The sequence below is a fragment of the Microtus pennsylvanicus genome, chromosome 8 (assembly GCF_037038515.1).
Source record: "Microtus pennsylvanicus isolate mMicPen1 chromosome 8, mMicPen1.hap1, whole genome shotgun sequence".
Classification (NCBI taxonomy): Eukaryota; Metazoa; Chordata; class Mammalia; order Rodentia; family Cricetidae; genus Microtus; species Microtus pennsylvanicus.
This window is the reverse complement of record NC_134586.1, coordinates 103,189,156-103,216,398: the sequence shown is the minus strand read 5'-3', so window position 1 is coordinate 103,216,398 and position 27,243 is coordinate 103,189,156. Positions and strand designations below refer to the sequence as shown.

Here is a 27,243-nt window from a genome sequence, read left to right as displayed (position 1 = left end):
CCTACTCTATAATAGGAGTAGTGGCGTGGCTGTGGACTGGGATAATCTGCAGCTGGGGATAATAGGAAAGAACGTGATGAGCCTGCTCCGGGCTAAGAGTTCTTGGCCTCTGCATACTTTTCCATGACCCTGAGTTGGGGCTCTGGAGTGGGGGAGGGGTAAAGCAGGTGAGGAAAACATTCCCTCTCCATCTGATGCTGTTCCTGAGGGAGTTCTCACCTCACCAAGCAGTTTTTGGATAGAAAATGGCACAGTCGTTGGTGAAAAGTGGCCCTGGGCTGCAGGTGTGGCATGGCCATGCGGCACATTTGCCAGAGACACAGAACTTCCAGGTGCTTTGCACGCAGAGGTAGCTACTTACGTAGAAACGCAGAGGCTGTCCACCCAGTTGGGGGATAGCACCCTCTTCTTACTCAGTCACTGTTGGGTTCCTAGCCTCAGATCTTTGCTTTGTGGTTAGGTTGAGGTTGACTGATAAAATTATTTTAAATGCTGTACAAGTCCCACCCTCACCACCAAGCAGCCATTTTTCGATAACCCTGAAATCTGTTGGGATGTATGTACAGCACGAACACGTAGTGTTGATGTTCAGGTTCACAGAGCGAACCTTTCAGATAATCTGGGTCAGGCTTCGATGACCTGTTGATCTCTGGTGATGACCCTGTTGTGAAAATGAAGGGGAATGTCCATGAACAAATCGTAGAGCCTAGCTGGTAGCTTCATGGGGGCCTAGAGCGTGCTTCACAGTTGGCAAGCTATAGGCCTCACACCTATAGAGACTTACACTGTCAAGGACAGAAATACCGAAGCCAAGTGCTTGGTTCTCAGAAGTATCACAACCATAAGATCAACATAATAAACTGGTCTGTATGTTGCCCTGACGTACGCACATGTTAATAGGCAGCAGCTCGTTCACAAGGCTGGCTGCACAATTGGCGAGCTGACTTCACTCACGAGGTCTTGACGTTTAGAAAGCTTTCCTAACCACGTAGGAAATGTGATGAAGGCCTTAGAATTCTCTAACACAATGTGTCACTTAGAGTCACCTCAGTTTTACACTTCCAGAACCAAAGCTAAAGGAACATTTTGTCTGCCTCCCATTCTGAAGAGCCTGGGACGAAGACTGGTTGAGTTCCTTTCCTTTCTTCACTTAGTAGCTGGTTGATTTCAAGTTTCCCTTGGCATCTGTTGTTTATTTTGTCATTCAGTTAATGTCAGCAGTGCACTGAAGGCATACTCAGTTCTAAATGAAGCAGGAAAATCTTCTAACTTGTCCCCATTTTCATCCTTCGGACAGTGGGATGGCCACAGATGCTTCTTTTAATCCTGGGGGCTCTGACATCCATGTCCTCTGAATTACTAAACGTTTTGGGTGCCCTTGTGACAGAGACATCCGTAAGTGGCTGTACCCTAGAGATACACCCAGAGGCGCAAATGAATGAGAACTATACAATGTCTATCATTTTTCTAAATCCATGGAGGCCTACCTTAAATTCCTTGAAGGGAAATCAACTTCAACAGGCAAGGGTTGAACATAGAGAGCTATAATCTGGAAGATTTAGATCAGCAGTAATGTATGATACATGCTCAAACCTTAAAAATGGCCTGCCTCTGCTTGGAATACGATTTTTAAAAAGCCCATCTTTGTAAATCCTGTGCATACCTACCTTCACTCACAAGCTTGCATTTACACATAAATATGACTCTCCTGTTATCTATGATCATTTATTGTTCAAGTTACTCTCTCTCTGGAGTGAATTTTTAGATCACTTGGGAATTGTATTCAAGTTCTTTTCTCAATTTAACAGAATGTTCATTTTCTACCCTGACGAGTAAGACTATTTATACTAACCTATTGTCTGCTGTGTGTTCACATTTTTGTATATGGTATTCTTGTCATAGAAATGTTGACTATTTCTGTGCAGTGAATCAATGTATTTCAGCTTTTAAGTCAGGATAACCCAGGACACTACACTATGTGAGAGAAAGGAACAAGGAGGAAGAAAAAGAGGAGGGAGGGAAGGAAAGATTTTATTCTTGGATCTCACTGGGGAGAGGAACATTTCTCTGTCCTAGGAGTACTGACTCTGACTGTAGGAACCTGAAGCCAGCCTTGAGCAGAGTAGTAGGATCCTCCTGGAGCAAGAACTCTCCTTCTGCAGATCCCAAAAGGAAGCAGAGTAGAGAAGGGAACCAGGACACTGGGGGCATTACAGGAGATAGATAGTGTCAGGATATTTTTTTTACCTTAGTGTTGACCCTTCAGGCAGTGAAGGGGAGCTGCATGGGATTAGCAAAGAACAGGTGGGCCGGGACTGCAGTGTTGGTGGCCCCCAGGGCAGCAGAATGGCTGAGGTAGAAGCAAAGAGGTACCAGAGGGAACCAAAGCCCACAGCAGTGCAGAACGCAATGTGGCATTTCCTGTGAGGTGGAGACCCCTGGGGTTTTTTTTCTAGAAGAATGAGGCCATATGGACCATCTTAGCAGGCTTCCCTGGGCACCATGATAAAGCTTGCATGTGGGGCCTGGGTGGCAGCAGGAAGGCTCAGGACAATAATGGATTCTATGGCTGCAGAATTAGGTGTATTCCCATATAGGGCATGCTTCAAAGGGCTTGTTGGAAATTCAGACATGGCAGTCAGAGGGCCACATACACCTGGGCAATGACACTGTCCACCCTAGAATGGAAAACTATAGAAGAGATGGGGGTTTGTTCTTTATTAGGTTTTTAATTTCCTTATGAGTGAGAAAGTCTAAGTTTACTTTAAAGAAGTAGATTAAGGTAACTTTAATTTTGGGTACTGGGTGAAGGGAAAGGTCCCTGACTATCTCGTTAAAGAAGGCTGGTTGCTGGAGCCGTGGTGCAGACATTAGAGTGCTGGGTTAGCACTGGGCAGGAAGGAGCGAGTTTCTTTTTCCACTGTGCCTGGATGTGGTGCCAGCTGTGACCTCCTCACAGCCTGGTATCTGGACTACACTGGTGAGTTTTCTGAGAATAGTGGTCAGGGTCTGCAGAGGTGCAATAAGGAGTTCCCGGCACACCCCCTGGAAGTTGTGTCAAAGCACACAATTATGTCTGCCAAGCTAATTATAGTTGGGGGTAAGTGAATGTTTTCATAGGAGGAAATGATTTGAGCAAAATTATAGTTTTGACTTAGAAAGCTTAATTATCTCCAAATTGGTTTTGTTCCTGACTTTTTTTTTAAACATTTGAGGAGCTGGATTTCCTGGTGTCACCTGGATCATAGGGCAAAGGAAGGCAGCAAACAGCCCATGTCAGGTCTTATTATTGAGTCCTGCTTGATCTACTTGATGAACTTTTAAATGGATGGTGTTAAATATTAAAATGTGTGCTCGTCAGTCTCAGTAGCTGTGAGAACGTTCGTGATAACACCATGAGGCAGGAGGATTACACTGAGTCACAATGACAGAGGTTTCCATGGCAATGCTGTTGCTTCGGGCTGTGATGAATTAGAGTATCTTGGGTGCTGTGGCGTGTGGGTGACCTACTGGCATCAGAACACAGAGAAGAACAGGAAGTGGACAGGCCAAGATGTTCCTTTCAATAATGTGCCTTCAGGGAACCACCTTGCCTGACGAGGACCTGCCTTACACAGTCCCATCACCTTCCAGTGGTCTGAATTCTGGCTCTGGCTCCATCCGTGGATTATACCACGGATCACCTCAGAGACGACCTGATCTTGTCCTCTCTAGAGACACCCTCAGGAAAACTCCACTTAGAGTCTTCTAGGCACTTCTCCATCCAGCCAAGCAGGCCACAGAGAATAACCATCCCAAAATGTGTAATTATAATATCATAGCCTCTTGTTAAAGGGCCAGCACCCTTTCCTTGGCTGTCATCCTGCACAACTGTTCTCTCTTCTGAATGGATTCCTGTTGTTTCCATTCCTGAGTCTCTGGGCACAGGGATTTCTCTCACTAAGACAACTCACTGGTGCAAGCTGCTTGGCTCAATGAATTTGCTGAAATTAATATCCCATGTGACTGTGGGCTTGACATACCGACATTGCATGAATTGGTACTTCATCTTTCCTTGTCCACTGAGAGTCCTGCTTGTCCTCTACAGTGTGAGCTCTTTTCTTAGGCCTTGTGTGGTTTTCCTTGGTGACAGCCCCTGTGTCATGGTCTGCAGCTGCTAGACAGGTTCTCATTGTTCTGGGTGTTGGCCCCCAGGGACTCTCCGTGTCCTGCAGTTTCCCATCTAGAGCTGGTGATGTTGCCCTGCTACCCTGAATGCCTGTTGCAAATGGAGACCAGGATCACTCAGCATCTCTGATTTGAGGATGGGGAAGCATGTCTCAGGAAGTTGGAAAAAATCCCACTCAGTGTTTGTAGAGTCCAAGGAAAGTCCAGCTTTCCAGAGAGATCTACTCAAGATAGATCTGTAAATCCATCGCAATTCTGCCATGAATGAAGAGACGTATGTGTGCGCAGGGTAGAAGGTGGCGTGAGAGGAAGTCCTATCACCTCTCTTTGCAGAGAACTGAACTTACTTGTTAATGTCACCGCTTTGCTTCCTCAGACCAAAACTGCGCTGGCCTTGCTGTATGACGAAGGGCTGGAGAATGCCTACGACGTCCGGCTGAAGCTGACTAAAGAGGTGCTGACTATCCAGAAGCAAGATGTCGTCTGCATCGGGGGAGCCCCTCCTGGTGCGAATGTAAGTGCTCCTGCTTCCAGGGCATGGCTCAAGCCAAGCCAGGTCCGGGAGCTTCCGAAGAGCCCTGCAAACACCACTGTCCAGGAAGGTCCTGTGAGAAGTTGGTATGCTGCAAGACATCTAACATCTATCCCCCAGGCCTGGCTGATGACGTCACAGGGTTAAATGCTCGTTTGGTAGTTCTAGCCTATGCCTTCTCCACGGTGGCTTTTTAATGTTGCATGTAGGAGTGAGAGAGGTATGGTACATACATGTGTGTGTATGTGGGAGTGGGGCAAGGTGAGGCCATTGTGTGCGTGTGCATGCGTGTAATGTGTATGGTGTACTCATTTGTATATTGTGTGGAGGCCAGAGGTTGTCATCAGGTCCTCCTCTGTTTCTCTCCTTATCTTGTGATACAGAATTCCTCACTGAACCCAGAGCTCCTCAGTTTGGTTAGGCTGGCTGCCCAGCGGGTCTGCCTATCTCTGCACATTTTTTAGCGTGGATACTTCTGGATAGGAACTGAATTCAAAAAGTGATATCACATATCTTTAATCCCAGCACGTGGGAGGCAGAAGAAGTCATGTATCTCTGTGAGTCTGAGGCTAACCTGAGCTACATAACAAGTTCAAAGCTAGTCAGGGGCGCATAGTAAGAGTCTATCTAAAAAGCCAGAACAACCACCAAGTGTCCTTTGTTGACTTTCATTTAACTAGGGCATGGTTTGGAACGAAGTGGCCTTCACATAGCCCATGCAGCAAGTCTGGTGGATCGAGTCACTTAGAGGACATGATCAAGTCACTGGGGAATTCATCATTGTGGTCAGGAGAAATATCAAGGCAGAATCTGTTGTATGTAGAGAGCCACCCATCAGAGTCAAGGCCATAGCATTCAGAGCTGGGCAAGGAGTTGAATATGGGTGAGGTGATTGACCCCTGGCAATGTGTAGTCTGGACATTCTCCTTCAAATGGGCACCCCCTTTTCTACACACAGACCCTCACTCACTAATTAAGGAACAGATGGAGAACTGATGATGGTTTCTGGGTAGTAGATATGTTCCGAAGGGCAATTCACTGAATTCTCAGATTTTGTTTCATGCCCCTCCCACGATGGATTATGAAATGACTTTTAGAAGAGATTGCATTTAGGATTCAGCCCAGCACATTGCCCTAAAGATTAGCTGGTACTCACACCTTGGCTATGGTCTCACTTCAACTATGCTTGGCTCTCTCCACCTTTCCTCCTGACTAGAAATATGTCTTCTCCGGCATAGATAATTCTTACCTTTATGCATCTTTTCATCAAGCACAAAGGTGGCTTTGAAGTGCGAGAAGCAGCTCTCCTATTGTATTCTCCTTCACATTCCTGTGGGATGTTTTTTACCCACTCTAACCCTCACTTCTTAACTTCCAGACTAGAGTTTGTTACAGCTTCAAACTTGTGTTCAGATCTGTGCCTCTAGGATCCTGACTTCCCTGGCTGATGAACTATGATATTGGAACTACAAACTAAAATATGCCTCCCAAGTTCCATCGTAATGTTGCATTCCAATACAAACCCTACCAAAGGCTCTTTTCCAAATAGGAGATCTTCTGTCCCTACAGCAGAGTTTGACTTTTATCAAGTCTATTAAGATATAAATGACAAATAAAATCACATGTATCTAGCAGTAGAGTATGATGATTGGATTTATAAACATGACTATTTGATTTAAGTATAGAAATGATTGCTCTAACTAAAGTTATTGTGTGTGTGTGTGTGTGTGTGTGTGTGTATTTACATTGTTTGCATGTGTGTGGAGGTCTCAGGGATACTAGAGTGTGAGATTTACCCTCCAAGCAAACTTCAACTACACAGTACAATATTGTGAACCATCATCCTCATCTTGAAGTCAGAGTCCCAGAACTTAAACCTTTTTGTTTGTATTTTCTTAAGGCAGTCTCCTGTGTCTCAGGCTGCCCTCAAACTCCCATGTAACCAACAGATAGACATGAACTTCTGATCCTCCTGCCCCTATCTTCTAGGTGCTAGAATTTCAGACATGGACCAGCACACCCAGCTACAAATTACCAATCATGTAACTCACACCTTTTGCCTCTGGCCAATGTTGTTACATGTGCACCTTGTAACTCGGGTACCCAACAGAGAGATGACATCACGCTATATTCTTCTTTGTGCCTGAATTGTCACAGTATATTAATAATCTTCTGCAGTTCATATGTGGGGTGACAGATAAGTATCTTCCCCTCCTGTTCAGGGTTGACTGGTATCCCACTGTGGAATCTCAATCAGCTCATTCATCCTTAGATACTCGGCTTGTTTTGAGATCCTGGATGTGGTGATGAATGCTGTGATGAATGTGACTTAAACTGCATGCTGCTGCTCTCTGCTGCTCCCTCTTGCTGACCTGTGAATGGCAACTCTCTTTGTCCCTCAGATAAAGAGTGACAATGTGTCTGCAAACAGAGCCAGGTACACTTGAGTGTGGCCTAGATGAGGAACATGAAAATGGCTGTTCTCACACTATAGTCTCTAAACTGTGCCTCTTTCCATGTGTGTTTTTAAAAATGGTTTATTACTTAGACATATGATCTATGCATAAAATATAATGCTTCTACTTACAAGGCTAAGCAGGGTGTTCACCCATGGACCCTGTAGTATGTTTATTTTCTCTCATTTTTTTTTTTAGTTTCTTCACCTGAGTATAATGATGTGTTTAAGGCATCAGCTTTGTTGGGGAGTGATGGATTCAGACCTCCATGTCCTGCTCTTCTGGGAAGCTCTCTTAGAAGCACAGGCATTTGCTGCCACAACCAGTTAAAACTTAGTATAACCGACATACTCCTTCCTAAGAGCATATCTCCAGGTTGAAATGGCGGTCTGTGGAAGACACCACACACGCCAAGGACCACAGCAGCTTTTCCTACCAGCCTGCTGTTTCTATCTGTATTATTTTGGTACCCAAGTCCCAGAAAGAAGCGGGGTCCCTGGGTGTCCTGCCATCGTCCTCAGCCTCTGCCCTTGCTTTTCAAACATTCTTTGGAGCCCTTCATTCTGAACACTATTACTCTTTAGTTAAAGTATGGTGTTTATGGTGTTTATGGTGTTTATAGTGTTTCGAGGGAAAAGAAAAGCTTTTCTTTGCTTATTATTGTACTCCAGTCATCTCCCTGTCCTTCCCAGCATGATTCCTGCATCTTGTGTCCCTGTGGAAAACTTTCCATTGTATTTAGAACCCAGCAAGATGAAAGACCATGCTTTCATATGAAAGAGACAAGATTCTGAGTCTTGCCAGTTATGGGCGTGTTATGTTTTTAGCTTCTATCATCATATTGATTTAATTGTTATCAGCCATCTGTATTTAGGGGTTATGAAAAAACTGATTCCTCCAGAATGCACGCTGGTGACGGCAGAGACGAAACGCAGGGAAACCACAGGCATGCGTGCTGAGGATCTCCCTTCTGCTGATGGCAGGAGGAGACCAAGTTAAAAGGGAGCCAGCTTCTATACTTGGAGAATGGACATGGCCCTTGTCCACCTGAGGCTCTGTTGTCAGAGCAACGTGAGGACGAGACAACAAGCTAGCCAGCTCTGTAGCAATGCCTTCAACAGGACCTGATTTTACCAGCAGCCTTTTTTCCTGTAGGAAGACCACCAGTTGAGGTTGGCTATGGTGGTGCTGCTGCAGGGGTCGGAGAGTGATAAATTAGATTTTATTTTAAAAATTGCTTGAGTTTTAATTAGGAAGTTATATGTTCATTCTCTTTTCTTTTGTTCATTCTCTGGTAATGCATTGTAACCTAAACTTGTGTTTTTCCTAACATTTTCTAAAGCACAGAACTGTTACAGTCCGGAGACAGCCTGTGGGTGGCCTGGGCCTAAGCATCAAGGTATGAGCTTGTTTCCTCCCCCGCCCCCGGCACATCAGGCCCCAAAGCCTTCAGTGTCAGTCCTGATAACTGTTTCCTTCTCCTGTCTCTGCCATCTAGGGGGGAGCAGAGCATGGTGTCCCTGTCGTCATATCCAAAATATTCAAAGACCAAGCAGGTAAGACTGGCCCTGGTGACGGGCATGACCAATGACTACTATGAGAAAATGGCTTTTGAAGTGATAAAATGAGCACACAGTTATTTTGGCTGCATGCTTTAAGTTAAACGTCACTATGGCGGCTATGTGTTGTTTTAGAGAATGAGTCTGGTCCCCTGATATGTGCTGGCTTCCCCTCTCCATTTCTCCTGACCCTGTCAGCCCATACAAGACTGTTTCTTGTGTGATGTGTCCATGTACCACAGAGAACACTTACTGCTTCAAGTCTGAGCAATGAGTATCTTACCATTGGCTTAAGCATGAGGAGACTTAAATGTAGATGATACCCTGTCATGTCCACTGGCATTTAGAAAGAGTCTGTGGGCATGAAAGTAACTTACCCATTGTAGAGCTCCAGACATGCTCAAGAATGACCCAGGAGGGAAACGAAAATCCACCGCTTGGAACCAGGGCACATGGGCATCATGTTGTTAGCTGTACGTCAGGCTGTGAGAGGAGCCCCAGCTATGGTTAGGAATGGCAGAACTCTTGTCTCTGACAGGATATGTGCATACAGGTGAGGGTGGGACTTCCTGATGGGGCAGGTAATTCTCAGCAAACAGGCTATTTCCTCTGCCCTTCCTCCAGCTTTGCCATCCCAGCCCAGCCTCTGCCTGGGAATCTCAATCTCCACAGGCCAGCGTGCTGGGGTTAATATGGGCAGTCCCCTGCAGTCTGTTTTTCCAGGGTGGAGGGAAGGTTAACAAGCATCCTAGGGCCTCAAATTAAAAAGGATGAAAGACAGGACCCGGAAGTGGGGTCAGTTTGGTGAGCTCGCTCACCTCGAACTGAGACCATAACTGGGGGTGGCAGTCACCACGGACACCTGTGGTTCTGAGTCTGCTCCTGTTGGAAACAAAGGGATGCGGAGGGGAGAACGAGCTTGAACTGTCTGTCAAAGCCATCTCATCCATTTCGTCTGACCGTACCAGACAAAGTACCAGAGTTAGTCTGGTCCAGTTTGCCTGGGTCTGAGCTGCTCTGAATGCCCTAATGGCAGGAGGTGTCAGAAAGCCCGTGCCATAGATCCATCCAGGCCACTGACAAAGGTCACAGGCAGCATGAAATTGTGTTGCAGAGACAGTTCAAATGAGAGGCAGATTTCCAGAGAGATTGTGGAGCCCCATGACACCTTTGGATAAATTTTTGGGAAGGAGAGAAGTGTCCACATAGTTTATTGTGAAATTGGAATCTACATGAGAATTTGTCATCGTCTAGGACGTTTAAAAGTCAATGCCTGGAGACATTTTTCTCCTTTCTGAGCGCAGTGGCAAACCCTGCTTGTAGCAGATAGCATATCTAGTTAGGATTGAGATCCAATAAGCCTAGGGGTGCAGCTTTCTGTGCCCACTTCCCAGAGGCAGGAAGACACTGCCTCAAGGTCTTGATAGAAAAAATGGAAGTATGCGTCTTACTACACACACACACACACACACACACACACACACACACACACACTTATCCCATCCCCCACCCCTTGGTGGCACCAAGGATTTCATTTGATCCGAAGATATGAGCTGAGCTCTAACCTTGGCAAAGAGGAAAGTGAAAGACCTATATAGTTCTCGGAATCAAATACTAATTCTTTTTGAGATTTTTAAAAAAGCATTTAGAAACAAATGCTGTGCTTAAATCAGACTACAGGCTTGGTGTTGTTTATCAGAGCTAACTGTGGAGCTGACATGCTTTACAGAAGCAGAGACTCTGGTGCATCGAAAGTGAAATTCTATAAGTAAGGAATAAATCAATTCCCTTGTGTGTTAGCTGTGTTTAATTACTTCTGTGCCCCTGGCAGCCCTCTTCGTGGCTGATTAATAATTGAAGGAAGACTATTCGTGGGCATTTCTGTCTCTGGAGGTCATCTTCGTAAACATTATCAGATCTTTTTCATTGGTGCATTTCTTATTTTTTTAAACTTGTGGATAGGAAATGCTTCAGAAAGGAACGAGGCTAAACAGCAGAGAAGTCAGTGAGAAATTCCATGCTCAGCTGAGAGAGAAAACCTTGGTGCAGACAGAAGTGGGAGTGAGACTGGTTTTGAGAAGGGCACCCTGTGTGAACTTGTTGAAATCACCTCTGCCTGCTTACCCTAATCAAATGTATGTGGTCAGAGGACCCAGGACTTAGAAGATTGCCGACAGAGCTGCCTGGCGTGAGGACATGCTGTCAGAGTGCTTTGAGGGAATGCTTTTCTTCAGCTCCTTGGAAGCCTCTCATGTAACTCCAGTCCAGTCAGGCTTGATATCCATCTATCGTCCACCACTGACATCCAATCCAGAGAGTGTGTTGATTGTGTTAGCTGGCCTCAGTCCCTTTCTTACAGGAGTGATTCGGAGACACTCTTCATGTCTTCATTATGCTAATCTTCTGCATCAGATAATCTGTAGTTTCATGCATAAAATGTGTGAAGGAAATGTAAGCGGTTACAGTTAGGATTAGGGCTTGTTCTCACTTGCTCATATCTTAATGTATAACATGGTCTCAGAGTCATAAACAGAGGAGGGCTGGCTCACCCTGAGTCTCTATATTGTTGGAGAAGGGAGGCTGCTTGTTGGTTCCCTGCCACCTGGCTAACTTAGACCAGGAACAATCACACAGAATTAAATCACTGCTTGGCCCATTAGCTCTAGCTTCTTATTGACTAACTCTTCCATATTAATTTAACCCATCTCCATTAATTTGTGTATCACAGTGTGGCAGTGGCTTACCAGCAAAGTTTCAGCATGTCTGATTCTAGTGGCGGCTCCATGGCATCTCTCTGACTCCACCCTTCTCCCTCCCAGCATTCAGTTGAGTTTTTCCTGCCTACCTATGTTCTGAATGCATAGAGATCTGGCGCTTAATAAAAGGAATCCCGGGGCTGGAGAGATGGCTCAGTGGTTAAGAGCATTGCCTGCTCTTCCAAAGGTCCTGAGTTCAATTCCCAGCAACCACATGGTGGCTCACAACCATCTGTAAAGAGGTCTGGCGCCCTCTTCTGGCCTTCAGGCATACAGACAGAATATTGTATACATAATAAATAAATAAATATTTAAAAAAAAAAAGGAATCCCACACTAGCTCAAAACTAAGAAATATACAGGTATTATTAATAGATAAAACTTACAAATCACAAATCAGGATTCTCTGCATGAATGATGGATAAAGATGAGATCCTAACAAACTGTATCAGCAAAACCGGGGTCCAGGGGGAAAGGCAGAGAAGAAGAGGGCCAGACACGCTTCCGCATCCAGGTAAATAGTCTATGAGGCCATGCCCCAGTAGGTGGGTAGTTGTTAGCTATACACCTTCCTGCAGCAAAGTTCTGCCCTACTATAGATCCAAAGCAGTTTCTTTACTCATTAATGTTAATCACAGCATACATAAGGGAAATCCCACATCATCTATACGAGGCTAACAGAGGGCTATGCCTTTACATGAAGAATATGGTGGGTGAATAGAGTATAATACTTAATGCCCAACATTGCAGGAGCTCTGGAGGATGGACCTTACCACAGCAGGTACACTCATCACTAATGCATGAAATCATCCGACATTTGACTATTCCCAGGCTTGAGAAACGAAGCCTGCATTTCTCACCCAGATGTGGACATAAAGAGCACACACTGTTAGCCAATTAAGTATGGAGTCTTCAGACAGTCTAGGAACTGGGCAGGAAGATCAGAAACAAGAATAAGACCTTGGAGTTGGGAATACCTGCTTATTCCAAGAGAAACTGCCTGTATTCAAGGATACTCCAAGATGTTCACTGTGAGTTGGATAGGTATTGCAGCATCCCCAAGAAAAAGGCCTGCATAAGCAGGGCATTCTATGCTCCCACTCTCTGACCACCTCAGCTGGCCCTCAGGCTATTCCTTCTGTCTTACTCTTAGGAACAAGACTGATGTAGCCTGTTGGATCAAAGAAGAAAAATCTCTTATGTATCTAAGAATTTGTCCAACGTTCTTCAACAAATAGCTCTCTGGGGCATTCAGTGAGGAGACTGAAGTTGTCTGTTGCAGGACAGGCTGACAGTGAAAGCTCCCACCACACACACTCAGAAAACAGGGACCACATGCCATGTGTAAGATATTAAGGATGATTGAATAAGAAAACATGGCTGTTTTTTTAAACTGTTTTTGCTGTATAGGTGATGGTGTCATTTTATGATTAAGAGGAGCCACTTTTGAAAAGTCCAGGGGTAAGGGTATTTTGCACTTTAAATGTCACTCTCAGGAAAGGACATCCTGGAAGTGCAGGTGCAGCCATTCAGGTCACCTTGCAGGATAAAGAGACCCGGATGAATGACACAGAAGTGCTCTGCTGAGCTCAAGAGTGAATGGGCAGAGTTCAGATGCCCTTTGTAGCTTAAGTGTCAGGCTGCTGATGGTGAGCGGTGGTAGCAAGAGGGCAGAGACTGAGCGCTGCCTACTGGTTCATCACCTTTGGAAAGAGGGGAGTGGCAATGACCTTGATAAAGTGACCTACCAGCCCTGTGGAGTTAGGTGACAGCAGGGACAGGAAAACAATATTCTGTGATCTGTGCAGAGAAGTGTATGCGCATGGGTTCCGAGGACACAATGGAGAAAAGAGGATCTAACTTGAATCGATGGAGAAGGGAACTCCTGAAGGACACAAGTGGTTAGAGATGATGCTGAGAACAGTGCTAAAAGGGAAGGCGAAAGTTGAGAGGGAAAGACGGTGCTGTCTCAGGTCTGGCTTTCCCATCCTTTGGGAAGTGATCTTTCGTGTCTCCTCAGCTGTGGAGCATGGAGGTAAGTTAGTGAGTTGACCAGCTTGCAGATCCTAATGGCATCACCCAGGAATGCCATGGTGTCGTAGAATTTACACCACACACTTAAATCCACCCAAGGGTTCAGATGACGACAACCCTGGCCCTGTGATCTCAAAGGTTCAGAGTCCTACAGGTCTGTCCCTCTTATGGCTCAGGGACCAGATGATCCTGACACTGTCGACAAACCAGATGCTCAGCTGTGCATCTTGGTCTCCAGATCCTTTTTAATTCATGGTGTGATGTTTGACATCATGATGGGGAGATTTGTCATCACATATTTTATTAAAGACATCTTGAAAATAATTTAAGAGCATTAAAACTTCATCATAAATTTCAGTTCCTTTGATTCTTCACCTACTTCAAATCAATTTTATACATGTCTGCAACTTATTCATTTGGTAACTGCAAAACTCCATCAAATAGGCAAAACATCCATGACTGCTATAATTGCAGTCCCCTGTCATTCCTTTCTTCCTCCCCCTTCCTTCCTTCCTTCCTTTCTTTCCTTTTAACATTTCCTTATAACAAGCACAGACTTTGGTGATGGGAGTTGTGGAGAAAGATGGTTTTGCTTTTGTAGACTACATTACAAAGGGAGAAGAAAAACACAATACATCGGAGCTGGAACTTTTGTGTTCCACATATCATTGTGTAGCCTCTAAGGATCCATGAGTTCTTGATGGGATCATCCCCATATTTCAGAGGAGGACACTGAGACAGACATCTGGAAGAGTTTTCCTAATGATAGACAGCAGCAGCAGGAACAGGGCACTTCCAGGCCCTTGCCTCCACCCCCATTTTTTACAACACTCTGAGGTTGGTACCACAGAGTCAGAGTGTCTCTGCTGCTTTTTTGCTTACTCCTGAACATTCTTTGTATTACTCCTGCTCTGGGTGGCTGTTGCATAAGGCTGGGTGATACTGAGCTTGCAGTGACAATGGGAAAGAAGCTTGAAGCAACATTTCAAATGAACTTGGTTATAAGAGCAAAATTATTCCTACTATAGATTATTCTCATTGTTGGTTGTTTCATTGAACACAGAATTTTATGGATTATCTCAAGTCAGTTTCTAACTAGATCCCTGTGATAGTCTGAATCAGACTCGTATATACTTGAGTGTTTAATCCACAGTTAATAGAACTGTTTATGAAGGATTAGGAGGTGTGGCCTTATTGGAGGAGGCATGTCACTAGGGACAGATTTTGAAGTTTCATACCATTCCCAGTTAGCTTTCTGTCTGCCTTAGGCTGCTGCTTTAGTGCCATTGCCTTCCTGCCACCTGTTCCTTTCTACCATGCTCTCCACCATGATGATGACAGATTCTAAGACTCTGGAACTGTGAGCCCCAGATTAAACATTGTCTTCGTCATAGAAAAGCAGCTAAGACAATCGCTTATCTCAAACATTTTTATATTTACACTTCATTAGTCAATCAAAAGACTTTCAATGTGTATACATTACACTAAAGTTTGAGTTTTTCCTATGATGAACATTTGCTAAAAAGAAAAACGGTAAAGACCTTTGTTCATGCAGCTCGAGCCCAGACTTTTAGGCTCTATCCTCTGTGCTTGTGGCTCTGGGTGTACGCTTTGTACAAGTACTTAGTTAATCTAGTAGGGAAGTGGTTGGTGGTAAAATATGCTCTGTCTCCAGGGTTTTGAAGAAAGAAGGTTTGCTTTTTCAACCAAAGAGAACATGGGATGCACATGATAATGCTGGCATGCATGTGCCTGCATTTAGCTTGTGCGGTTTCCTTCAGGATTTTGTCTCATGCATCAGTAGGGTAACTCTATTGGAAGATGGCAGGTCTTCGTTCCAGGTCTAAGAGGGAAATGTGGGTAATCACCAAGCAACTCCACTTCCATCTTCTGGGAGGGAAACCTACCATATTCTTTCCGTTCTGCCTCTATGATTAGAGTTGGAGCCCAAATTCTCCCTCTGAGGAGTTGAGACAATGCATTTGCCATGAGTTCCTGTGAGAGCTTTCTTCCCACCATGAGCTTTAGGATCTATTTTCCTTTCAAGAATATTCTGACACTGAGTATGGAGAACATGGTAGCCGGTGTATAAGTATATAGGGACTGACCTGACTTATACCCATCCCTTCCAGTTCTACAATCCAAATTCTCCTGCTCTGGCCATTCAGCTAGGCTCTCTCAGATACCTGAACACCTTTGTCCCGTATATTTCAGTGTCCCCTATATATAACTGAGTCATCTTTTTTGTGCTTGTGTTCATTGGTGACTCTCCCCATTTTGAGAGATAATCTACTTCATTCCCAATCTTTCAAGCTATTCTACTCTCTGATCTTTTTTGGTCTTTTTGCAGCACTTGGAAGATTCACAACGTGGTGTGGTTTTGCGCTGTGCCTAGATTAGAAGAGAACAGGGGAGCAGGTGTCGAGCTTACCTTCCTCAGAATATGGCTCAGTAGTAGGCAAGGGGTCTTTGTCTTTGACTGGAGACTTATGGGAAGCTATCTGAGAACCAGATCTGGAAGCTGGGGATACACAATTAAATAGGAGACAAGCAGAAGGGCTGACACACTGAGATAGGGAATGCTCTTTGAGTGTCTTTCACGTTACTGCACTATGGATCATAGTTAAAGTGTGTAGTGGTAAATAAAGATGTGTCAACACCCTATTTATTAATTGTAGTTACAAGTTGTTGCTAACTAGAATGAAAACATTAGAAAGAGAATTGTAAACTTTTCCTTGCTCAGATTGTAAGGCAACAGCATCTTCTTGCAATAAATCTCTAGAAATAAAGGTCCTCAGAAACTGCCGTGCCTGTCATGATCCTACTCTCTTCCATATAGGAAACAAGATAGCACATACTCCATATAGCAGTGGTTATCTACCTGTGGGTCATGACCCCTTTGGAGAGTGGAACAACCCTTTCACAGGGATTGCCTAAGACTGAATGTTTACATTATGATTCGCAGTAGTAGCAAAATCACAGTTAGGAAGTAACAATGAAAATAACTTTATGCTTGGGGTTGTTACAGAGGAATTGCACTAAAGGGTCACAACATTAAGAAGGTTGAGAACCACTGACATATAGGAATATCAAATCTGGCATGGGAGTTGGTGAGGTTTTTAATAGCACAAAGAAGAACAGTGAGCAGAAACAGCAAAGGACACACGGGCCAGGGCAGACTGCAGGAATCTCATGAGTTCTCCTCCCTGCCCACCCTCCTTTCCTTTTTTCTGTGTTCATGAGATCCACCATGAGTGTCTACCATCTTGCTAGCTATTGGGACACAGAGTTGGACAGCGCAAGATCCTTAGGCTGGGAAGCTCATGGGCATAGTGAAGAAAGCTGTGTTGAGTCACTGAAAACCTGTCTGTCTGTCATCATGTTGTCTCTAGTCTCTCAAACTATGTCTCTGTTTATCTTCCCACCCTCTTTCTGCCCATTAATCTACTTCCTTCTCAACTATTTATCTAATATTTTCAGTATCTTTGTGTATAGGTATACATATATACATTTTAGTTTTGATCTTTCCATATACATGCATTTATATACATAAATGTTCATTTCAAATACGTATTTTGTTAAAAGGCCTCAAAAATATAATTATAAGAACATAAATTTAACATGATGGGACTTTATATAGCTCTTCAATCGCAGTATGCAGTATATTTGGTTGGCCTGTGATTCTCATGTGAGGTGTGCTGGCCTCTGTCAGATGCCAAAGTGATCTCTACAGGGCTAGTTAGAACCTGCCTGTCCTTGGGAAGACACGCTGAGAACTCACCTGTGTTTTGAGGAAGACAGTGACCTATTTTGATTCCATGTCCTCATTGTAGAAAATAATTGAGTTGAAGAACCCAAATTTCTTCTTCAGTAACAGCCACAACACCTATCTCCCACACTTGTCTGGGGAGCTGTGGGTTGGGTTCCTGGTGGCTACGCTGGCTTGCAGAAGTTCTTCAGACCTGTTGTGTCTTCTAGGAGTGGTTGGCATGGCAAAGCCTCACCTCCCTTTGATAGGTGCATCGCTGTTCTTACCAGCCTATGGCTCTGAAGAGTAGCATGCCCTGCCTGTGTTTTCTCACCTCGCTGCTTGAATCCTGAGCAGAGGGCTGCAGTAGACAGGCAGCAGTGAACGCCTGACAGGACTTAAAGCTGAGGATGGATTTGTGTTAGCATCTATGGGAAGAAGGCTTTCTCATTTCTCCTAATAGAGCGACTGCAGAATAGCAACGATCAGTCACTTAGAACTGAGCAGGGCACGTGGCTGTCACCCTGCAAAGTGGTAATATCATGTCACAAGAGGGAACCCCGCCAGCTTCTTGTGATGTCAGGCTGAGACCCTGGGGCATTCAAACGTGGACACTTGCTTTTCCATCTAGAGATGCCCCTGCAATGAATTCGACAAAAGCCGTCTGTTCAGGATTCAGGGCTTCATGCTCATCAGGATGACTGCCTGGGAACCTGGGTCACACTGAGAAGAAAAGCACTAAATGCCCTCTTTCCCCAGTGGCGCAGGCTGAACACCTACCTGTGAAGGGCATGTGTAAGCTTTATTAGAACGGGGCTGTTCTGTGTGAATGAGATGCTAACACTGGGGGTGTGAATTTTCTGCTTATCTTTATCTTCTTTGATCTTAACTCTGCCATGTGGCCCTGTCACACCCTGCCCATATAAAATGATCTTTGTTTGCTATATGAGTGGAAATAGCTGGCTGAGCTTCAGAGACCCTGTTTGTATCATTGGTGCCAACCCCGCCCCTCTCCAGTCACACCTGTATTCTCTCAGGACATCTACCTTGGTGGTGGTGACAAATGGATAGACAGACAGATGATAGATAGATATATAGATAGATAGATAGATAGATAGATAGATAGATAGACAGATAGACAGACAGACAGGCAAATATTGGTTGGTTGATGAGAGAGAGATAAATGATAAATGATAGCAGATTGATAGATCATAGATATATAGATGATATATAATAGATGTAGATTAACAGGTGAATAGATGACAGATGGATGATAGTTAATAGGTAGATAGGTAGATAGGTAGGTAGGTAGATAGATAGATAGATAGATAGATAGATAGATAGATAGATAGATAGATAGATAGATTCTAACTTTCCCCACAACTGTCACCTGGCATCAGAGTCCTACCATATACCTCCATGACACATTTTTGCCATTAGTTTTTTTCCTATTTGATATTTTCATCTATATTGCTTAATCTAATACCGAACATTTTCCCTTAGCCCTTATACTACTCTGATTTCCACACTTCCATTTAAGTATGGAATATCATTAGATTCAATAGCAATAATCTATATTTTCATGGATGTGTCTGTACGCCACTATTCGTGCCCTGGAGTGTCCATCATGGTTACTGCCTACATCTGGGTTGGAGGCTGCTCCATCTCTGGCCCTTTGCTTCTGAAGTGCGAGGCTGTCCCTTCAGAGGGTATCACTCTTCCTTCATTTTGAGGCTATAAGGAAATTGCTCTTGAAGTTTAAAATGTGGACATTCAGGGCCACTGGGAAAGACAGTTACTATCTTCTCTGTGTGGATGTTTGTCAGGATGTGCTTGCCAGAGTAGATTACAGGGAACATCTTTTGCCTGGCAAGATGGACGGGGAGTCAAATTTGGAGTTTTTATGTTAACTTTTTTTTCCTTCATGGTTTACTGTGCCAAATAAGCTTTGTTCTGGTCTCAGGTTAGCCTGTTCTTAGACCTACAGAAAGGAAGCTCTGGTTGCACCCCTGAATTGGGTCACAACTCAAAGGGAGAATAGATCAACTTTCCTTCACTGTTAAAACCTCAAGAAAAGATTCACTTTTAAAGCTATCAGAGTAAATAGAACTTCACAAGGATAATGAAATTGACTGCAGAGCTGAATGAGAAATGTAAAAACCCCCCAAAGAATCTTGAGCTGTTTCAAGAGCTCCGAAGCACACATAATCTCTTGCAGATTTAATTTCAGTTCTGTGTAGGAATTTTCATTTCCAGTGGCTGAGTTGAGGCAAAACTGAAGGAAGGTGAGCAGGAACACCATCAGCTGTTGTTAATTAGTGTCAGAACCAGATTGCAGGCTTGGAGGATGCCGCTGGTGGTTAGATAGATACTTGGGTGCCTACACAGGACCCTCACAGATGCCCAGCCCAGTGTCCTCGAGCCTGCTCATGCCTAGTCAGGACCCACACAGATGCCCAGCCCAGTGTCCTGGAACCTTGTTATGCCTAGTCAGGACCCACACAGATTTCCCAAGCACGTGATATTTGAACCTCTTAGAGCCTGTCCAGGACCTGCACAGATCCCCAGGTATGGAGTTTGGGGTGATCTTTTTCTGCTCTTAAAGTCACCCAATTGGATCCTTGGCTTATGCTTCTGGAAGCCTCCTGGGAGACAGAAATCACCATGTAAGTGTAGGTTGTATCATGCTTCAAAGTGTAGCCCTTAAACTATGAGAGTGAAGATGGCCCCGTTATAGGTAAATTACACCTTTCTAGAAAGGCCTAGAGACTTAATAAAGGCAGTATTTGGGAAATGAACTGAGTCTGGCTATTGAACTGTTATGGTGCGTTCCTTGAAGTGGGTAGTAGTGAGCCATCTTCCCAACAGGAGGCCACTTGGCCCTCCTTATCCCCATCTCTGATGGCAGTGACATCCTTTTCCATCTTAGTTGATATTTTTTGAGCCAGGGTTATTTATGACTAAATGAGAACTGTTATGACTGACTGCTCACCCTAGTCCTATGTAACTGGACAGGAGGCGTTGGGAGGGTTGGAACTGTAGGGATCAGCTGGAGTAGGTGATGGCAGGCGTAACTGGTTTCTGTTGGTGAGGCAGTTAGTGAAAGCCACGCAACAGGAAAGGCTTCCTCGGCAGATGTAGTGCCTTCGTCAATTCACCAGAACAATGAACATGCATGAACATTTTATTACCGTGGCAGCCTTGGAACAAAATGTCAGTGAAAGCCGCAGAAGCCCGAGGTGAGAACAGCAGGAATTGATAAGGCAGGCTCTGCGACACTCACACGCGCTCTGGTGTGCTCACGTGTGCTCACACGTGCCCACAGACAGACACTCGTGTTTGTATCATACAATCAGGGGCTGGGAAGGCAGCTCAGGGTTAGAAATTGGGATTGGCCTGCCTGAGACTCTGGGGGAGGGCACATGAAAAAGAGGATGCTTTGTACAGGCTTCTTCTGAGAGAAAATGGTATTTTAAAGTCACCAGAGATAATTGAGTGTTCAGCGTGGTGGAGCTGCTTTCGTGTTTCAAAGCCTGGGTCACCTCAGGGATGGCGCTCCAGCCTTTATTCTACAAATGTAAAAGATTCAAGGAGAACTGATTATTTTAGCAGATTCCCAATGCCAATATATCATTTGTTGTTTACTTTTAACAGAATCAAACTTTAATATTACCCTGTTTTTTTATTTTTCATAGAAAATTTACATTTAAGAAAAAAATAGTTCTGCTTTTGTTTGGGGCTCGGTGGCTCTGATGTTATCTGTCGCCTCTGTGAGGCATAAGTGTTTGTCATATGCATGCAAAGAGGGGGCGTGAGTGCGTTACATTTCTTTTTAAAAATTTTTAACTTATTTATTTTTAAAACAATCATTTCATTTTACACACCAATCCCAGTTTCCACTCCCTCCCCTCCTCCCACTTTTCTCCCACCCCCACCCACCCTTCAGAGAGGGTAAAGCTTTCTTCCCATAGGGAGTCAACAAAGTCTAGCACATCCATTTGAGGCAGGACCAAGACCCTTCCCCCTATATCTGGACTGAGCAAGGTATCCCTCCAAAGAAATTGGGCTTCAAAAGCCCAGTTCAAGCACTAGGGATAAATCCTGGTCTCATGGTCAGTGGCCCCACAGACTGCCTAAGTCATGCAACTGTCACCCACATTCAGAGGGCCTAGATCAGTTCTATGCAGGTTCCCCCATTGTCAGTCTGGAGTCAGCGAGCTCCCACTAGCGTGGGTCAGTTGTTTCTGTGGGTATCCCCATCACGGTCTTGACCCTTTTGCTCATATTATCGCTCCTCCCTCTCTTCAACTGGACTCGGGAGCTCTGCCCAATGCTTAACTGTGGATCTCTGCATCTGCTTCTATCAGTTGCCAGATGAAGGTTCCATTATGACAATTAAGGTAGTCATCAATCTGATTATAGGGCAAGGCCAGTTCAAGCACCCTTTCTGCTATTGCTTAGGGTCTTAGCTGGGGTCATCCTTGTGGATTCCTGGGAATTTCCCTGATGCCGGGTTTCTCACTAGCCCCTTAATGGCTCCCTCAATCTTTCCGTACTCTCCCTCTTCGTCCTTCCCCCATCTTGACTATCCTGTTTCCTCATGTTCTCCTCCCTCCTCCTATTTCCCCCTTCCCCTCCCTTTCTACTCTCCCTTCTCTCCCCCCACCCCTACCCATTCCTACTTTTATCAGGAGATCTTGTCTATGTTCTGTGCCCAGAAGATCAATGTATGTCTCTAAGGGTTCTTGCTACCTAGCTTCTCTGGGGTCATGGACTATAGGCTGGTTATCCTTTGCTTTATGTCTAATATCCACTTCTGAGTGAGTACATACTGTTTATGTTTTTCTGGATCTGGGTTACCTTACTCAGGATTGCTTTTTCTAGTTCCATCTGTTTGCCTGCAAATCAAGATGTCATGGTTTTTACCGCCGAGTAGTACTCTATTGTGTAAATGTACTACATTTTTTTAAAAATCTATTCTTTGTTTGAGGGGCATCTATGTTGTTTCCAGGTTCTGGCTATCATGAATAATGCACAGTTGAGCAAATGTCCTTGTGGTATTAGAGTGCATCCTTTGGGTATATGCTCAAGAGTGGTATTACTGGGTCTTGAGGTAGATTGATTCCCAATTGTCTGAGAAATTGTCATGCTGATTTCCACAGCAATGCAGGAGTGTTCTTCTTACTCCGATCCTCTCAGCATAAACTATTGGTATTTTCTGACTGGCATAAGATGGTATCTCAGAGTCATTTTGATTTGCATTTCCCTGATGGCTAAAGATGTTGACAACTCCTTAAGTGTCTTTCAGTCATTTGAGATTCTTCTGTTGAGAATTCTCTGTTTAGATCCAGTTTTTTAAATTGGATTATTTGGTAAGAGGTAAATTTGCACCAAGAGTCATTTGACATTCAGTGAAATTATAGATTACATTTTAACTAAATTGTCTTATGACTATTTTTGTGTGGGCATATGTAAGAGCTTTGATCATTCCAGAAATAAAGCTTAGTTTGCTGTGATTTCAAGTTGTGGTAGTTCTAGTAAAGCTAGATGTTGTTGTGAATGGAACAAAATAGCAAACAACAAAGAAACAGTGTGGCAAGGAAGACTGCTTCAGCCTTCATTTCCTTTCTGAAGGACATGCAGGCACCGTTCACGTCCCTCTGTCTCTTCTTCAAATATCTCCTTTCACTACTTCTTCAACTCCCAGTGGAGGTAGAAGAACTGCCTTTTAAGGCAAGAAGAGAGAGGCATTGAAGACACAAGTCAATAAACAGGCATGTACCACTGTCTTCTACTTTAAAAAGATTTGCCCATTTTCTTTGAGGGTATTCATTTGTTCTCAAAGACTTTGGAAATTTTATACAAGTGCTTTGCTATTTATCTAGGTAGCTGCTGACATTTTAACTTCATTACTTTGTAATTTATAACATGAGATCTGTGTGCAATCAAAGCTTGCAGTAGTTCCTTAGGACCGATCCTCTTGTTGCCCAGCTGGCATGGAGCATCCGAACCCAGCACAGCTTGCAGAACACAGCACCGTCCATTTCAGAGAATATAGGAAGTGACTGCTTCTCCCAGATGGAAGCTCTGGTGACTTGCAAGCTGATATAGAACAGGAGATATCAGACATGCAAAGCTCATGGCCTGAGAAATTTTAATAAAGCTGATTTCTTTCCAATCAAACCTTATTCCATGCAAGATGCATTAAGAGGAATTGATTTGGTGCACAGTTAGTCTTACCTAGAATCCGTTGTCATTTAATGACTCTCCAGTCCTTGGGAAAATACTGCAGGAGAATTGTCTGGAATGTGTCAGTCATGTTTTAAATAAACGCTGATTGGCCAGGTAGGAAGTATAGATGGGAAAACCAGACAGGAAGTAGAAATGTTGTAATGAGAGCAGGAGAATTCTGGGAAGGAGGAAGTTGATTCCTCCCACTCCTGCCCAGATCACAGAAGCAGCAGGATGTGATCTGCCCCACTGAAAAAAGGTAAAGAGCCACATGGATAACATAGATCAGAAAAATGGGTTAATCAAGATGTGAGAGTTAGCCAGCAAGAGGCTAGAGCTAATGGGCCAATCAGCTTATAATTTATGGAGACCTATGTGTGATTTTCTTTGGGGCTAAACAGTTGTGGGGACCTAATGGGAAAACAAAAACACCAACAAGCCAACCCCCTCATGTTACAGAATACACTGTATCCAGAAAAGGCAGCTCAGGGCATAGATATAGGCCATGCCATAGCAGGAGAAAGCTTTTTTGACTTAGCTTAGTAGTTTAGTATGGAAATAAAGGTACTTGGTGTAGGAGGTCCTTCTGTATTTGTATTGCTTTCATTGGTTGAATAAAGAAACTGCCTTGGCATTTTGATAGGGCAGCCCTTAAGTGGGAGGAGTAGGCAGAACAGAATGCTGGGAAGAAGGGAAGTGTGGCAGATGCCACGCTTCCCCTTCCCAAGATGGACGCTGGTTAGACTCATGCGGGTAAGCCACAGTCAAGTGGCAATACACATTAATGGAGATGGGTTAATCAAGATGTGAGAGTTAGTCAATAAGAGGCTTGAGCTAATGGGCCAGGCAGTAATTTAATTAATACAATTTCTGTGTGGTTATATTGGGGGATAAGCTAGCCAGGCTGCCAGATGCAGCCCGCTCCTCCAGACTACAGAATAGTGCCCAATGTGGGGCACGAACCCATGACCCTGAGATTAAGAGTCTCAGGAATAAAGGTACTGACATGTCATGGCAGGAAGTAGGCATTGTTCATGTAAAAGGGGTGCGGGCATGAGCACAGTGTAGCACAGGGGTGCGGATGTAGTAAGGCAGAAGGGAACATCCCTAAGCATAGCACAGCATATGGTGCAGATGAAGATGGAGATGCAGGCGCAAGCCTGGCCCAGCACAGGAATATAGATGTGGGCATGACTGCGCATGAGCCTCTTCTCCCTGAGGGCATCTCTCAGTGTCTGCTTGTGGCTTCTGGCCATCCTAGGAACCACAAAGACCTCCTCAATGTGTTTCTGACATGAGGACTTACCTGGAAACTCACCTACAGTTTATAAATACTTTACCATTATGTGCCCAATGTCTTTTGATGGATTTGGGGTTTTGATGCTCTTGTAGACCTGGTCTCTTAGATCTCGCCTGTGTGCAAAAGGATCAATGACTCTCATTGAGCCTCATCCCACTCTGGTACAGCTGAAGATGAAGGCTACGCAAAGACATGAGAAAAAAACAGAAATGGAGAGGTTGAGATGGCAAGAAATGGGGATGGTGACAGAGGCAGTTAAGGACAGAGAGAAAGAGAATTTTGAGCCTCGGGAATGAACCAAAGGGAGACCTGGTGGCAACAAGGGATGGTTGTGGCAGCTTGTCTGTAGTAAGCCTTGGTGAGATGAGGGCCTCGTGTGGATTACTGAACATCCTTGCTTTAAGATTCAGACATATGGAGGTTTATTTCATTTTTAATGTAATTTAATGTTGTTAACGAATAGAAATAGCTTTGACAATTGTCATTATCTTTATGTGTTTTCTGATTGGTTTGTTTCTTTGGTTGGTTGGTTGAATTTTTGAGACAGGGTCTCATGGTGTACCTCTAGCTATCATTTAATCCAGGCTGACCTGATGGAGATCTGCCTGCCTGCTGTCTCATGAGTGCTGGGATTAAAGGCAGGAGCCACCACAACCAGCTGTCCATGTAGTTTAAAGAGCATGCCAGTATTTTAAAAAGTTATTCTTTTCCAGTATTTAATGAAAGACCTTTAAAACTTCAAACTCACATACAGACTTTCCTCTCATCAAATATGAAAGAAAAATGTTTCACACAGTGCAAATAAGTTCAGTCATGTTGGATTATCTCTTCAGGGATGGGGGAGATGCCAAGTGGAAATGTGTGTGAGATTTCATTGAACTTGATAACACAGTCCTTCCCTCTTTAGTGGTAGCAATCTGAGTACATTCATGTGGAGGAGAGGGAGATACTGAATGGCTTCTGAAATTTCTTGTTTATTGTCTGTGTTGACTTAATGAAAAGTGTGAACCAACTTTCCACATACATCAATCAAATTCATCGTTAGTGGGAGTGGTGTTTGTATCTCACATCACAAGTCTCTTTAAGGTACTTAAAATTGGTCATCCATTTAACTCACTGGTATCTTACATTTTCCAACACCCATTTGCACTCATGCCCACATACACATACATACAAACTCATGCACATACAACACACACATAATATAGACAGACACACACAGGCATGTACAGACATATTCATGCACATGAAAACACATTCCACACCTACCTACAAGCATGCACACAGCACACACTTATTTTACTGTTCCCTTGCAATCACACTGACACTGATCTGCACACATATCAGAGCATAAACATTTGGGCACACATGCACAAACATATGCAGACACGAAAGCACGTGTATGTCTGTTTGTGCAAATACAATGCCAGCTAAAGACTTCTGTGAAGAAAGGTTGCTAAGAGCCCCTTAACGATATTGCTGCTTTTGTAACCCTGCAGCTGACCAGACAGAGATGTTGTTCGTAGGAGATGCTGTGCTACAGGTCAGTATGATAAATGTTAATCCTTAACTCAATTGCATCTTTAAATTCTAAACTTATTCTCGTCAGCCATTATCCTCAAAATTGTTCATTTGTCATTGTTCAGGTGAATGGCATTAATGTAGAAAATTCAACTCATGAAGAAGTGGTAAGTCTTACATGGGGAAGGGGTCTATTTTTGTGTTACTTTCTTCTAAATATTTTTTTCTGTTATCTTACATTTATCTGAAAGTGTTCATAGACCCAATCTTAGAATTGAAAAGGAGCACGTGTGTTAGCTAATTACAGCACACCCGGACCGGAAGGTCTTCACAAGCGCTGAAGAAAATACATTAGATTTTTCCCATTTTAAATTTGAGGGCATAGACATTCAGGAAGCATTTGACTTACTGCATTGCCTAGAGGGCCACCTCAGGACAAAAAGTAGACTCTACCAGATTTCCCTCCCAGGTCTTTGTACCCCATAAGCCCTCACTGTCAGGAGTCTTCAGTTTCTGACACATTGGCTCCCCCAGCATCTTAGTGTGTAAAATATACATGTGGACAGGTCAACTGATAGGCACATTTGGTGGTTGCTTAAGATAACATGGGTCAAAGTTATTTGTAAACAGTTCACCTCCAAGAAATGGGATCAGGTCTAGTTAGGTTAAAAAGACAATAAGGATGGAAGAGATACCTCATCCTGAAGCATCAACTCTAGTTTTGGGGCAGAGAGAGAGAGCCCCACAGTGCAGAGAATCTGGTACTATGGTGCCTGTGTAGTAAGGGTCCTAGTTGCTGTGTGAGAGAGAGAACATTATGGAGATTCCATTAAAGCTGAATCTTGAGAAACAATATGAGGAAGGAGGGGAGTGAGGTGCTTGCAGGGCAGGCTACGTGCACAGGGGTTGAGCAGGAATGAGGTGCAAAACAGCAAGGAGG

At 44.1% G+C, this 27,243-nt stretch overlaps 1 protein-coding gene across 4 annotated transcripts in view; it reads left to right on the top strand.

Moving 5' to 3' along the window:
- Positions 1–27,243, top strand: part of Sntg2 (syntrophin gamma 2) — a 199,956-nt gene that overhangs the window by 59,672 nt on the left and 113,041 nt on the right. For 2 of the 4 annotated variants that reach the window (XM_075982097.1, XM_075982098.1), the window contains exons 2-6: positions 4,544–4,681; positions 8,503–8,554; positions 8,654–8,711; positions 26,282–26,325; positions 26,429–26,470. In XM_075982097.1, the coding sequence (XP_075838212.1) occupies positions 4,644–4,681; positions 8,503–8,554; positions 8,654–8,711; positions 26,282–26,325; positions 26,429–26,470 (234 nt within the window). In that variant the 5' untranslated portion in view covers positions 4,544–4,643. Of the gene's footprint in view, positions 1–4,543; positions 4,682–8,497; positions 8,555–8,653; positions 8,712–26,281; positions 26,326–26,428; positions 26,471–27,243 lie in introns of all 4 variants that reach the window. The other 2 variants (XM_075982095.1, XM_075982096.1) reach the window with 2 other exon arrangements.